The sequence below is a fragment of the Ornithorhynchus anatinus genome, chromosome 12, assembly GCF_004115215.2.
Source record: "Ornithorhynchus anatinus isolate Pmale09 chromosome 12, mOrnAna1.pri.v4, whole genome shotgun sequence".
Classification (NCBI taxonomy): Eukaryota; Metazoa; Chordata; class Mammalia; order Monotremata; family Ornithorhynchidae; genus Ornithorhynchus; species Ornithorhynchus anatinus.
Genome location: NC_041739.1, coordinates 53,455,152 through 53,470,603, shown reverse-complemented (window position 1 = coordinate 53,470,603; position 15,452 = coordinate 53,455,152). Strand labels below are relative to the sequence as shown.

General features: G+C 46.8%; 2 protein-coding genes across 3 annotated transcripts in view; both read left to right on the top strand.

Moving 5' to 3' along the window:
- Nucleotides 1–3,889: 3,889 nt before the first annotated feature.
- On the top strand, nucleotides 3,890–4,203 carry SMIM43 (small integral membrane protein 43). Its single transcript, XM_039913704.1, has one exon. It carries the CDS (start codon nucleotides 3,917–3,919, stop codon nucleotides 4,106–4,108), a length of 192 nt encoding a protein of 63 aa, XP_039769638.1. The 5' UTR covers nucleotides 3,890–3,916; the 3' UTR covers nucleotides 4,109–4,203.
- A 3,997-nt stretch (nucleotides 4,204–8,200) lies between these two features.
- The window catches only part of ANXA5 (annexin A5), a 71,352-nt gene continuing 64,100 nt past the window's right edge, over nucleotides 8,201–15,452 (top strand). For both annotated transcript variants that reach the window (XM_029076779.1, XM_029076778.1), the window contains exon 1: nucleotides 8,201–8,277. In XM_029076779.1, the coding sequence (XP_028932612.1) occupies nucleotides 8,208–8,277 (70 nt within the window). In that variant the 5' untranslated portion in view covers nucleotides 8,201–8,207. The remainder of the gene's footprint in view (nucleotides 8,278–15,452) is intronic.

The window sequence follows — 15,452 nt, the reverse complement described above, 5'->3', positions numbered from 1 at the left end:
CTCTCCCTATATTCCCTGCAGTAACTCAAGATGAAATCTCTACTTCTTCTCTAAATCTATCCCCTCCACCTGTGCTTTTGACTCCATCCCTTTATATCTTTTCAAAACATTTGCCCCTCCCTTCTTCCCTCCTTGACTATCATCTGCAACTGTTCACTTTCTAATGGCTTCTTCCCCACTGCTTTTAAATACGCTTATGCATCTCCTATCCTTAAAAAACCCCTCCCTTGACCTCACAGCTCCCTCTAGTTCTCACCCCATCTCCCTCCTACCATTTCTCCCCAAACTTCTTGAGAGAGTTGTTTACACCCTTGGTCTCCACTTCCTCTCCTCCAGTTCTCTCCTAGATTCTCTTCAATTTGGCTTCTGACCCCTTCGCTCCACAGAAACAGCCTCTCTAAGGTAACCAAGGACCTTCTACTCACCAAATCTGATTAGCCTCTACTCTATTCTAATCCTTCTAGACCTCTCAGCCGCCTTCAACACTGCAGACCACCTCCTTCTCTTTGAAACTTTATCCATCTTGGATTCACAGACACTGTCCTCTTGTTGTTCTCTTTTCTATCTTTCTGACTGCTCATTCTCAGTTTCTTTTGCTGGCTCCTCCTCTGCCTCCCACCCTGTGACAGTAAGGGTCCCTCAAGGCTCAGTTCTACATCCCCTTCTATTCTCTATCTACACCCACTCCCTTGGAGAACTCATTTGCTTCCATGGCTTCAATTACCATCTCTGTGTTGATGATTCCCAAATCTACATCTCCAGCCCTGACCTCTCTCCTTCCCTGCAATCTTGCATTTCCTCCTGCCTAGGGAAGCAGCATGGTCTAGTGGATAGAGCCTGGGCCAGGGAGTCAGAGGGTTATGGGTTATAATTCCAAATCTGCCACTTGTCTGCTGTGTTTCCTTGGGGAAGTCATTTTACTTCTCTGTGCCTCAGTTACCTCATTTGTAAAATGGGGATTGAAACTGTGAGCCCCACATGGGACAGGGACTGTATCCAAACCAATTTCCTTGTATCCACCCTAGGGCTTAGTACAGTGCCTGGCACATAGTAAGCCCTTAACAAACACAATTATTATTATTCAGGATATCTCTACCTGGATGTTCTGTCTACACCTCAAACTGAACATGTCCAAAACAGAACTCCTTATCTTCACAACCAAACCCTTTCCTCCCCCTGTGCTTTCCCTGACTATAGACAACACCACCATCCTCCCTATCTCACAAACCCATAACCTTGGCGTTGTCCTCGACTCATCTCTTTCATTCCACCCACAAATTCAATCTGTCACCAAATCCTGTCAGTTCTAACTTCAAAACATTGCTAAAATCCACCCTTTCCTATCTATCCAAACTGCTACCATGCTGATCCAAGCACTTATCTTATCTTCCTTTGACTACTGCATCTGCCTCCTGGCTGACCTTCCAATCTCCTGCCTCTCCCCATTTGAGTCTATACTTCACCCTGCTGCTCAGATAATTTTTCAACAAAAACATTCAGTCCATGTCTCCTCGATCCTCAAGAACCTCCAATGGCTGCCTGTCCAGATCCGCATCACACAGAAACTCCTTATCATTGGTTTTAAAGCACTCAATCGGCTCACCCCATCCTACCTCACCTCACTGGTCTCCTACTACAGCCCTGCCCACATACTCTACTTCTCTAGTGCCACCTTAGTCACTGTGCCCCCATCTTATCTATCTCACCACCAACCTTTTTCCTACATCCTCCCCCATCCTGGAACTCCCTCCCCTTCCATGTATGCCAAACTACCACTCTCTGCACCTTCCAAGCGTTATTAGGTTCATATCTCCTCCAAGAGGCCTTCTCCCATTACCCTCTTTTCCCCAGCTCACCCTCCCTTCTCTGTGCTCTATGCACTGGGAACTGTGACCTCTGGACATGTGATATTTGCCACTTCCCCAACACTCATGTACATATCTTTAAATTACATGTTATTTATTCATGTCTGTCTTCTCCTCCAGACTGTAAGCTCGTTATGGGCAGAGAATGTGTCTACTTACTGTGGTATCATACTCTCCCAAGTGCTTAGTACTGTGCTCTATACACAGTAAGTGCTCAATAAATGCCATTGGATTGATCTCTTTGAGGATTGTTCAGGACAGTGGTTTCAGGTGGAGACAAGTGTTGTGTGGATTGCTTGTTGGGTCTGAAGCTTCCCTCACAAGGACTCCCCCAAAGAGTCCCAGGATTTTGTATGGTGCCTGGGACACAGTAAGCATTTAACAAATACCATAATAAAGTTTTGTGTCTCTCTGCCTGGATCTCTCTGTCACCTCTTCATACATCTCTTTATATGTCTCACTGTTTTTGTCTCTGTAGCCTTCCATTTGTCTCTTTCTTTTTTGCTTTCTGTTTTCTTCTCCCACATCTAATCCCGGCCACATCTCTTCCTGCCGTGGAATGTACGGACCCAGAACTGATTTATTTTAATGTCTGTTTTCCCCTCTAGGCTGTGAGCTCCTTGGGACAGGGAACATGTCCACCATCTCTATTGTATTGTTTGCTCCCAAATGTCTAGTACAGTGCTCTGCACACAGTAAATGCTCACTACATACCATCGACTCATCATCATCAATACCATTTAGTGAGCCCTTACTGTGTACAGAGTACCATGCTAAGCATTTATTAGCTTATTACCCCATTAACCAGCTGAGTATTTTCTGGACTTTGGGCGAACTCATTACGGGCAGAGAACGTGTCTGCTAATTCTGTTGTACTTTCCCAAGAGCTCAGTACAGTGCTCTGCACATAGTAAAGCACTCAAAGACTACTGTTGATTGATTGATTGACTTTACCTTGAACTGCCGGCGGAGGGTTCCTGGCTGCGGGCCACCCACTTCTCTGCAAACGTGAGGAGAAGCGGCCCAAATGTATGGACCACAGTCCAGGCCCATTGGGACTCCTGGATGAGGAGGAAGAGGAGGAGGAGCAAAAGGAGAAGAGGAGGAAGAGAAGGAGAAGGAGGATGAGAAGGAGAAGGAGGAGGAGGAGGAGGGGAAGAAGGAGGAGGAGGAGCAGGAGTTTTGTTGTCTGTCTCCCCCATTTAGACTGTGAGCCCGTTGTTGGGCCGCGATTGTCTCTTTTGCCGAATTGTACATTCCAAGTGCTTAGTACAGTGCTCTGCACATAGTAAGCGCTCAATAAATATGAGTGAATGAATGAATAAATGAGGAGGAGGAGGAGATGAAGAGAAAGGAGGAGGAGGAGGAGAAGAAGGAGGAGGAGCAGGAGAAGGACGAGGAGATGAAGAGAAAGGAGGAGAAGGAGGAGGAGGAGAAGGAGGTGAAGGAGTAGGAGGAGAAGGAGTAGGAGGAGGAGAAGAAGGAGGAGAAGAAGGAGGAAGAGAGAAGAAGAAGAAGAAGAAGGAAAAGGAGCAGGAGAAGAAGGAGGAGGAGAGAAGAAGAATAAGAATAAGGAAAAGGAGCAGGAGAAGAAGGAGGAGGAGGGAAGAAGAATAAGGAAAAGGAGCAGGAGAAGAAGGAGGAGGAGGGAAGAAGAATAAGGAAAAGGAGCAGGAGAAGAAGGAGGAGGAGGGAAGAAGAATAAGAATAAGGAAAAGGAGTAAGAGAAGAAAGAGGAGGAGGAGGAGGAGGAGGAGGAGGAGAAAGAGGAGAAGGAGGAGAAGGAAAGGGTCCCATCGTTGCTCCTCGTCCTCCTGCAGGCTCTCTGGGAGCGGCGGTGTCGGATCGGGTCCCGGCTGTGCCTTGGAGCCCCGCGGCCCCGACCATCGGCGCCAAAGGCCGGGGGGCAGCGGGGGGCAGCGGGGGCACCGGGGGGGGACACCCCCTCCCCCGCCGCCCTCAACCGGGGGCACGTGGCCGCGGAAGGCCGGGGGGACGCGGAGGGGGCGCGGGGGGCTCCGGGGGGCTCCGGGGAGCTCCGGGGCCCCGGCATGGAGTGGGAGCTGAACTTGCTGCTCTACCTGGCTCTCTTCTTCTTCCTGCTCTTCCTACTTTTCCTCCTCCTCTACGTGGTCATCAAACAGCTGAAGAACTCAGTGGCCAGCACGGCCGGGGCGCTGCAGCCCGGACGCCTCTCCCTGCACCGGGAGCCCTGGGGCTTCTGCCGCGAGCAAGCCGTGTGACCCTCCCTCCTCCTCCTCTTCCTCCTCCTGCCAGCCCTCCTCCTCCTCCTCCTCCTTCTTCCCCGCCAAGCCCCCGGGCTCCCCAGACGGGACGCCCCGGGACCCATCCCCCCGGCCGGGGACGAAGCATCCGCCGAGAGAGGCGGCTCTTTGCAGGTTGGTACCTTGCAGCTTGGTCACCCGGCAAGCTACTGCCCAGCAGGTTGGTCCCCGGAAAGCTAGTGCCCCGCAGGTTGGTCCCCTGAAAGCTACTGCCCAGCAGGTTGGTCCCCTGAAAGCTGCTGCCCAGCAGGTTGGTCTCCTGCAAGCTACTGCCCAGCAGGTTGGTCTCCTGCAAGCTAGTGCCCAGCATGTTGGTCTCCGGCAAGCTAGTGCCCCACAGGTTGGTCCCTGGCAAGCTAGTGCCCTTCAGGTTGGTCCCCTGCAAGCTACTGCCCAGCAGATTGGTCCCCTGAAAGCTTGTGCCCTGTAGGTTGGTCCCCTGCAAGCTACTGCCCAGCAGGTTGGTCCGCTGAAAGCTGCTGCCCAGCAGGTTGGTGCCCGGCAAGCTAGTGCCCAGCATGTTGGTCTCTGGCAAGCTATTGCCCAGCATGTTGGTCCCCGGCAAGCTATTGCCCAGCATGTTGGTCCCTGGCAAACTAGTGCCCTTCAGGTTGGTCCCCTGCAAGCTGCTGCCCAGCAAGCTAGTGCCCTGCAGGTTGGTCCCTGGCAAGGTAGTGCCCAGCAGGTTGGTATCCTGAAAAGTAGTGTTCTCAGGTTGGTCCCCGGCAAGCTAGTGCCCAGCAGGTTGGTATCCTGAAAGGTAGTGCCCTTCAGGTTGGTCCCCTGAAAGCTATTGCCCAGCAGGTTGGTCCCCGGCAAGCTAGTGCCCAGCAGGTTGGTATCCTGAAAGGTAGTGCCTTCCAGGTTGGTATCCTGAAAGGTAGTGCCCTGCAGGTTGGTATCCTGAAAGCTAGTGCCCTGGAGGTTGTTCCCCGGCAAGCTAGTGCCCTGCAGGTTGGAACCCTACAAGCTAGTGCCCTGCAGGTTGGTGCCCTGCTGGATGGTACCCTGCAGATTGATATCGTGCAAGCTAGTGCCCTGCAGGTTGGTACCCTGCAGGTTGGTCCCCTGCAAGCTAGTGCCCTGCAGGTTGGAACCCTGCAAGCTAGTGCCCAGCAGATTGGTACCCTGAAAGCTTGTGCCCTGCACGTTCGTATCCTGCAAGCTAGTGCCCTGGAGGTTGGTGCCCTGCAGATTGGTACCGTACAGGTTGATACTCTGCAGGTCGATTCCCTGCAGGTTGGTACCCTGCAGGATGGTACCTTGCAGGTTGGTATCCGTGGCTGGAGCTCGTGATGGGGAAGGATGGGAAGGTTTCCAGCCCCCACAGGGGGTTTGCTTGGTGGGGGGTCGGGGGAGAGCGTGGCATCCTGTGAAGGTGCACTGGGCATGGATCCTGGTGGTGTGTTTGGAGTGTCTGGGGGAGGGGGAATTGGGGGGTGGGATGGAGTTATATATGCCAGGGCAAGGGGGAGGAAGGAGAGTTGAATTTGAGGGGGAGGGGGTCATGTGGAGATGTGCCTAAGGTAGGATTGAGGACGGTGAAGAGCCCATAGGTGCCAACTTTTAGTTTTGATTTTCAGGGCCAGAATAGAGTGGTGGGGTAAGAGGCAGGGAAGAAGCAGGATTCAAAGAGCTAATGGGTCAGAAAGACACGATTTGAGGTTTTTTCAGGTCTTCTCAGAAACTCTTGGATTCCTTTCAGCCTTGCTCAGAAACAGTGGCTTCATCCTATAGTTGGAAGCACCACGTGGGCACCAGCCTCTATCTCCCCCATGGAGTTGACATTTTTGGAAGTGCCATATGCTGGACTGACCCTGAGGGTGGCGGTGTAATAATGATAGTAGCCGTATTTATTAAATGCTTACTATGTGCCAAGCGTGATGCTAAGGGCTCGGGTAGATTCAGGATAATCAGGTCAGACCCTCCCTGGCCCACACGGGGATCACAGCCCAAGTGGGAGGGAGAATGGGGATTTAATCCCCGTTTTACAGATGAGGAAACTGAGGCACAGAGGAGTTAAACGACTTGCCCAAAGTCATGCAGCAGATAAGTGGCAGAGCCAGGATTAGAACCCAGGGCCCCTGACCTGCAGTTCTGTCCTTAAATGTTCAAGAATAGGAGAGAGGAAATGTCTGTGGGATGCAGGTTGAACAATTATTGGAGAAAGCACTACACGCTTGATTAAATGATTTCATCTGGTTGTCCTTTGTGGCCCCTGGCTAATTTTAGTTTTGAAAATTATCGACAAGGATTGATCTTCCAGCCTTTTGACATGGACCCAGTAAGTCTTCCCCTTTTCTTCTAAACAACTAGAGCAAGAAGAAAGCGAGAGAAGACTCAGTGAGTCGGTTCAGGTTTGCTTTAAGAGAAGAGAGATGGATCTCTTTCATTGTGATTCAGGGTCCCTCAGGATTCATTGTGATTGGGTTTCAGGGTCCCTCAGGGAGAAGATTAGTGGCTATCTTCGGTGATGCAGGCCCCCGAGGTCAATTTAGTTGATTCGAGACATGGAAATTAGAAGATGTAGGTGTTCAGATTTTTGCTTTGTTAGAAGAACAGTGAGAGATTCGTGGAATGAAAGATTATCATATGTTGCCGTTCATTACTCTCATAACGGGAGAGACCGTCCACTTGTCATGGCAAGAATTTGGACTACTCTTTATTAGGGCAGTGGGAGGGGAGAGGAAGCAGGGGGATCGGGGCTCGGGGGTGGGGGGAGGTTTCTCAAAGTCCATTCAGAAATCATGTAAATTATCAAATGTTAAACCTAGGCATCAAAGGGAAATAGAGAGCCAAGGCAAATTATCTGCATGTTTCATGAAAGAAAATCACTCTGGCTCAAATATTTGAATATTTAGGAATTTCCCATGGGAACATTTTGGGGGAGACAGAAGGCAAAAAGTACAGCAGCCAAACAATTCTCTATTACAATTCATCAATGTAGATTTAGTGAAACAAGTGGTTTCTAATCTCAGAGTGCGTTAGCAAAGATTTTAAATATCTGTTTTCTGAATTCAATTGAAACACATGCCCCTTATTATGTATAGCACCCAAATCCCTGGGCTGATAAAAGTTTTGGAGGGGTGCATGGTGATATAGTTGATTCAGACTTTGCATATTTTTTTTCTGGAGTGGGAGGGATTATTTAACTCTCAGTATTTATTTACGAAGATGGGAAGCAATACTTTTACATGAGATGGGTAATTGGTAAATTAATACATTAGCCGTAAGTGCACAACATCATTTTAAAGACCTTGTGGATATTTATGAGACTTTGCAAAAACCTCTTGAAATATTTCAAATAGGTGTGTGCCACAGAGATGTAGTATTATTATAGTTCTTTATGTTTTCTGAAATAACAAATTACTAACTTTCCACCCACTCCTCAGCAGTGTTAGAAGATGAATGGAATTACATACAAAATAAAGAAATTGCCTAAGATCAACCGCAGTATATTTCATTTTAACTGTGATGACTTTATTTAAATGTGTGAATTTCATGAGTATGGAGCATGCCAAATTCCATTAGGAAAAACCTGAGCACTGTTTTGCTATCATTTCCAAATACATCAGTGTACCTGCAATTTTTTTGGAAAGGCAAGTCATTTACGTTGAATGACATCAGACACACACACACCTGCAACATCCAAGCTGTTTAATAAAGTAGATTCCCTTGTCTGAACTGGAGTTTTAGGCACAGCTGTAGAGGCAGGACTACTGCCATCTGTTGCTTTTCCACAGGATAAGAATACGACAGAGATCAAATTTACCCAAAGCATGCTGTGATACGTCTTTTCTGGGAACAGAAATGTACCAGATATGGTTCTTCGTTCCCTTGCTAAAGGAAGGATGCTTGGAGATAGATTAGCGTAGATGTGAAGTCTTCTGGGTTCAGTGTGTCAGTTCTGCGGCTTCAGAAAGGTGATATGTTGTATATAATGTGTCCATTTATTGTTCACTTGGTTCTACCATATGTGTGTTTTCTGTTCACGTTCCATCTAGAATGCTGTTAGGGAGCTGGGGAATGTCCTCCTGTCAACACGAGCTTGTTTTGGATGCAGTGCGACATGGTGTCGGGAAGAAACGGTTCTGCGCAAGTCTGCACGTGTGCAGCATCAGACACGGGTGAGTACCAAAGCGCGAGTCTTCCTTAATATTGGGTTTTGCAAGAATGCAACTCGCACATTATAAGAGAACTGGGTGTACTGGGAAGTATTTACACCCAACTCCATTTTGATGTAAAATTCACTAGTGATCTTAGGAAGTTTGGGTCAACATTTGATTATATGTTCAGTATTCTGTGCTTTGAACTTTAATAAATACCCTGGATTAATTTTGCCATTAAACCAAATTTGCAGTTAAAACCCTAGTGTCATTAGAAAAACAATATCAGGTCTCAAGCAAATTATCCTAAAAATTGAGGGCAAGAATACTTTTTGGCAACATTCATGTAGGTTTTCCATATCCTACATCCAGACGAGAATTAGGGCTGGATAAACAAAAAAGCTGAAAAACTATTTTTGTTCAGCAACTGACTTTTTTTTTTGGTGAATAATCCAGGTAATTTTCTCAATTCTTTGCTCTGCTTTGCTCTTGAAGATCTAGCCGCTAATTTGTCATACAAGTTAAAACATTGGTAAATCACTGTGACTTAAGGGTAGTGTCCGCTCTTCTGTCCAAATAAAATTTTCCAATAGAAACTTTTGCTTTAGCCACAGAGAAAATCTGATGTCCAAGCCCCAACTCCCATTTAGAGGCTTAGGCTGGGTAGGTGATGCCTTTGTTGGAGAGGTGCACAACATTCATCCAGACTCTGAGTTTCTCCAGAGCTCATGACTCATTCCCCCTTCTCTCCCACACCCTGCCTAACCCACACTGCACCTTTAGTTAGACCCACCACCCTTGGGGGAGGATACGGAGTGCTCTGAGGCCATCAGAAGAAACCCCTTCCCCTCGGGGAGTTTTTCTGCAGCTATTTCAACTACATCCTTATTATGTCAAGAGGACAAAAACAATACACACACACGCACACACACACACACACACACACCAGTGTCTGGTAGAGGCATGAGCTTGCTCCAGGGCAGCAGGAGACGATGAACTTTGGCCTGGGAGTTCAGTGGGTAGAAAATCCTGCTTGGGCCCTTCCTGCCCCACTGATCCCTTGGTTTGCAAGCGGGAGGCCTCTCCTCCTGCTGCCTGCATCTCACTGTGGACCAGATTCAGAGGGGGAGGGGGAGGAAGAGAGATAAATGTTCATTTAGATTTTTTTTCTTTTTTGGGCTCAATTTCCATCAGCCAGAGATAAAAGCCAAAACAAAGGAAAACATTTACATCTGCACTTTCCTCTGCTGTTGGCTGTTGCTGTGGCCCATCCCGCCACAGCTGCTGGCCACAAGCATGCTTCACCCTGCCTGAGCTTCTAGATCATGTGAAGGGGCTATGCTTTCTCTTCTTTTTTTTCTTTATGGTATTTATTAAATGCTTACTGTGGGCCAGACGCTGTACCAAGCACAGAGGTCGATACAACCTAATCAGGTTGGACACAATCTGTGTCCTGGATCTCACGGTCTTAATCCCCATTTTACATATGAGGTAACTAAGGCATAGAGTCATTAAATGACTCGCCCAAGGTCACACAGTAGACAGGTAGCAGAGAAGGTATTAGAACCCAGGGCCTTCTGACTCCCAGGCCCGTACTCTATCCATTAGGCCATGCTGCTTCTTTACTATGTTGGTCAGGCTGGATAGGCAAAACATATTAAAAAACTGGTTTCATGTGGGTTAAATATTGTTTTTGCCTATGGGCAGTGCTCTGCACACAGTAAGCGCTCAATAAGGAGGATCGACTGATTGATTAACTCAGAATCTTGAACAGAGATATCAGTTGGCAACTGGTGCCAATTGGGAGGTTTTCATCCCACAGATATGCTGTCGTGTCTCTCCTAGCCCAACCCAGCCGATAGAATCAGGTTGAAGTGTGTTACTGATCCTGTCTTTATCGGGTTGAAAATGAGATCGCAGCCACCAAGCAGCAGGTTTTATTCATTTCAGAGAACTGGGCAGTTCGCTGGTTGGGAGACATGGTACAGGGAACCATCTGCTACCTCTCTTCACCAGGTATTTACAGATCCTCCGATGAGTTCTTTGTTTCTTTCAGATGGAAGTCTCACTTTCCTGTTTCCAGTCAGAATAGGCAAGTCTTTACGGTTTGACGGAGTTGATTCAAAAATACCTTTTCCAAAGAACATTCCATTTGAGACAGAGCAAAACTTATTTGCTTATACCCTTCTTTGGCAATCCATGTTTACCTAATCATAATTAGTAGCACAGTCCACCATTCCCTTGACTCGGTTTTTAAATAGTTCTCTTCCTGTCTCTCCTGGTCGAGAGTAACCCTGTGGACAAGGAACATGTCTTGTGTGTAGAGTGCTCAATAAACACCGTTACTACTATTACTGCTAGTAACTTCAGCTCTTCCATCAAATAAGACCTAAGTTTCCTTGGGTTGCTCTGTTGTTTTGATCAACATATGACGAGATGCAGTGATCCTAGGTTTCCCGAAACAGTGGATATACTGTACACCCTCTTTCTGCTAGTAAACCTGTTTACTACTTCCTCTGGAAGAGAACACTTCAAGGACCCTGCCCCCTTTCTGGGTGGGGAGAGGGGGACATTCTTTCTGTTGGCCGATGATGGTCGCCAGATCTTATTTTGCTGCCAATTCCTGTACCTTCAGTTTCTTTCACCGATTATAGCTTTACTAGCACTTTTTGTGAAGTCTGGGGTTGTGTGAGTGCGCTGTACCTGACTGCTGAAATTCAGAGGTGCCTGTGGCAGAGTTTTGAGATTGGGAGGGTGTTGGATATGCACCCAAAAGGGTGCCTGCCCCAGGGGAGTTAAGTTTTGTGCAATGCATTTTAGGGACTAAGCAAAACAAAAACGTCACAACTAGGACCAGATCACCCACCTCGACATGTTATTTCATCTCTAGGGTCAATGATTCATGCTGTTTCCTTCATGTTGCTCCTTTCCTATGTTCTGGTTGCTAAATAAATAGTATTCTCAAATGTTTGTTTGGATTATCTTTTTAAAAAGAAATTCATGAAGTAAACATGATTTTCTCTCTAATAGCAAGCTCCTTGTGAGCAGGGACATGTCTACCTAATCTGTTATATTGTACTCTCCCAAGTACTTAGTAGAGTGCTTTGTACACAGTAAGCATTCAATAAATATGATTGATAGAGTGTGTTTCTATAATTGGACATTTAATTGGGATGTTTTCAGTGAAATTAGTTGAGAGTTAATAAATGGATAATTAAGGGATGGAAAACAAGTCAGTCTTTCATTAACAATTCCTTTTCCACACCGGAAACTATATATCAGAATTTTCTGCTATTTGGAGAGTATGATATACTCCCGGTGCTTCACTAGCGGCTGGATACAGGACTCGGGAGTGTGGGGAATATAGGCTATTGTCTTTTAGATTTGTCTTCCACGAAACACCTGATTGTATTGTGTCCTACCTTTGATTGCTATTAAGATGGCTGTTTACCTCATTTCTTGAAAAAGAAAAACATTGTGGCTTAGCGGATAGAGCATGAGCCTGGGAGTCAGAAGGTCCAGGATTCTAATCCCGGCCCCACCACTTGTCTGCTCTGTGACCTTGGAAAAGCACTTAACTTCTTTGTGCCTCAGTTTCCTCATCTATAAAATGGAGATTGACTGTGAGCCCTACTTGGGACAGAGACTATGTCCTACGTGATTATTTTTTATCTTCCCCAGTGATTAGAACATTGTCTGGTACATAGTAAGCACTTAACAAATACCACAACTATTATTATTATTTATTGAGAGGAAGAAAAAATGAGCTGTCTCCTTCTCTGTACCAACCAGGCGTGTTCCTCTATCTTCTCTCTGTGCTGATCCAAGAAAAAAGCTAATCTGAGCTTTTAGGATTTTTTTTTCCTCCAATTTACATATTTGAAGTAGGCCATTTCTAGGCTTCCTTTATTTCCCCACTGGCTGCTCTTCTCCCTTTTTGTAGGAGCAACTCAAAGCATCAGCAAGCAGCAGGGAGTATTTGTGGCAAAGTGGGGAGGAGAAGAAACAGGCGATGTTGTTTCCTTCCAAAGGCAGGCAGAGCACTTGTCTTAGCTCAAGAATCTAAAATAATTCCCACTGTCGGTTGATCTTTGCTGCTGCCTGGGTGCATTTGTGTAGTCTTTGTCTTATTTGTTTATTTTTGTTTGAGTTTTACCTTCATACCACTGCTCTGGATGCTAAATTTGCTAGGTGTGCATCATCAGATTAGTGGTTTACCAATCTGTAGTTTTTTTTCTTTTCCCTCAGTGAGGAGGCAGGTATAAATATGCAGCTCCGCTGAACACCATGGAAGCCACGCCACTCCCAAGGGCCATCATCTGTGTCTCCCCAGAGACTGGGCCAAGGTCTTGTAGTTGGGGGCTGCTGCCAGAGGGAAGGGGAACAGGTGAGGGGAATCATAGTAAGTGCTTATTATGTGTCTAGAACTATACTAAGTGATGGGGTAGATACAAGCAAATCAGGTGGGACACAGTCATGGAGCTCACAGTCTTAATCCACATTTTACAGATGAGGGAATTGAGGCACAGAGGAGTGAAGTGACTTGCCCAAGGTCACACAGCAGACAAGTGGTGGAGCCAGGATTAGAATTTAGGTCCTTCTGACTCCCAGGCTCGTGCTCTTTCCACTAAGTCACGCTGCTTCCCAGTCTGTCTGCTTCCACCTGAGTGGCCACTGATGCCCAGCTGAGGAAAGGCAGCAAATAATAATAATAATAATTGTGGTACTTGTTAAGCACTATGTACCAGGCACTGTACTAAAAGCTGGGGTGGATACAAGCAAATCGGGTTGGAGACAATCCCTGTCCTGTATGGGGCTCACAGTCACAGACAATCCCCAAGTACAGTTTGGGGAGGTGAGATGGGAAGTGAAGGGCACGCCTGAATGGGGTGTGCCCACAATGATCCCCTGTAGTCTATTGTCATACTGGACACTGGTGGCACAGACAAGCTGTGGAGCCCAGGGACGGTGCTGCCAGGGATTGAGTTGGCTACATGTGGTCTGGTTTGGCTTTATAGGATGGGAATTAGGAGACAGATCATCCTTCTCCTTACCCCCAACCCCCTTCCTCCCTCTTCTTCCTCCCACCTCCCACCCCACTGTGGTGGAGAGTAGGCTAGTGTTGTTCAAGCAGTTCACGGAGACCAGTCCCGAGTGGCTCTTAACAGCTGTTTGTTAGTGGCGACTTTTGAGACAAAAGCATAACAGAAGGGAAGTAGGCATACAGAGCAGCAGAAATGAGCAATTTGTGTTCATTTCTCGAGTACAAAGGAATTGTAGCAGCACTGAACCGATATCTGAAATTAGCTCTCGAGGTCATATGTGCTGTGGAAATCCACAGTGGATTAAGACCATAACACTTAATTTAGATCAATCAAATTATGAAATTTCATTAGGAAATTCGGGCAACTGACTGGTGAAAGTTATAAATGGGTACCATTCTGGGCTGAAACTGGAGAACAAACCAGTACCTTGAAAACGTTTTCTAGAGATGTTTCAATCCTTGGTTTTATTATTGTGGTACATAGGGGAGCTTCTTGGCAGACATCACTATTCGTCTGGTTAAGTGGCTGGAAACAGCCTTGTGTCTAACCCACTCATTCAGGAGTAGTCTAAGTTCAGGGCTGTACACATAGGCGCTCAACCCATCAATAGTATTTACCGAGGGCTTACTATATGCAGAACACTGTTCTTGAGAAAGTACAGTAGAAGTAAAGGATGGGAGGATCCCTGCTGTCAAGGAGGTTACCTAATGATGGAGACAGCCTCAGAATAAAGTCCCGAGAGGAATAAAATGGAAAGAGAATGGAATGGCCCTGTAAATAAATAAGTGCTTTGAATAATAAGAATACATAAGCTCATCTTCAGACTATAAACTAATTATGAATGGGTAGGGAACATGTCTGCTAATTCTCTTGTATTGTACTCTCTCAAGTGTGTAGTACAGTGTTCTGCCCATAGAATGGCTCAGTAAATACCATCGATTGAAAGTTGATATGAACAAAAAGTGTCACTGATGGCTGTGAGTGCTCAAATCCTGAGATGGTATGTGGGAAGAAATGACCTGGTGAGAAGAAAATAAATCAGGGGATTGTCTTACAGAAGAAGAGGAATTTCTAGAGGGTTTTGAATTTGGAGACAGCTGTGGTCTGGTAGATTTGAAGGGCATGGGAGTTCCAGGCAGGTGAGAGAGTATGAGCAAAGTATTGGAGATGGGAGAGGTGAGAATGAAGCACTATGAGTAGGTTAGCTTTTTTTAAAAGGTATTTATTAAGTGCTTACTATTTGCCAGGAACCATACTAAGGGATGGGGTAGATAAAAGATAATTGGGTTGGACACAGTCCCTGTCCCACATGGGGCTCACAGTCTTAGTCCCCATTTTACAGATGAGATAAACGAGGTCCAGAGAAGTTAAGTGGCTTGCCTGAGGTCACAGAGCAGACAAGTGGCAGAATGAGGTTTCGAACCCAGGTCCTCTGACTCCCAGGCCCATGCTCTATCCACTAGGCCATGCCACTTCCACAGTGATAGCTTGGGAGGTGTGGAGGTGATAGTGGATAAGTAAGCAGGAAGAGCTGCTGAAATGCCTCACGGCCAGTGGTCAGGAGTTTCTGCTTGAAGTGGGGAGGAATAGCAACCACCGGGGGGGTTTTGAGGAGTGGAGCGATATGCAGAATGACGTTCTAGTAAAATGACCCAAGCAGCAGAATGAAGTAGGGACTGGAGAAGGAAGAGGCTGGAGACAGGTAAACCCATTAGGAGGTTGAGTGCCTAGACCTGGGTGATGGCCTTTTGGGTGGAGGGGATGGATCCGGAAATGCTGTGGGGGAAATACTCTGGACAACTTGAGTGGGTCAAGCCTTGTCAGTAGAGAATATGCATGCACAGGGCTTAGGTCAAGAGGAGCATACTCTAATGTGAATTTAGAGAAGGAGTGTGGCCTAGTGGAAAGAGCACAGGCCTAGCAGTCAGAGGACTTGGGTTCTAATCCTCTAATCCTCACTCCTCTACTGCTAACCTTCTCACAACCTCAATCTTGTCTATCTCACCACCGACTTCTTGCCCGTATCCTGCCTTTGGCCTGGAATGCCCTCCCTCTTCATATCCGATAATCATTCTTTCCACTTTTAAACCTTCTTGAGGGCACATCTCCTCCAAGAGGGCTTCCCTGACTTAAGGCCTTGTTTTCTTTTCT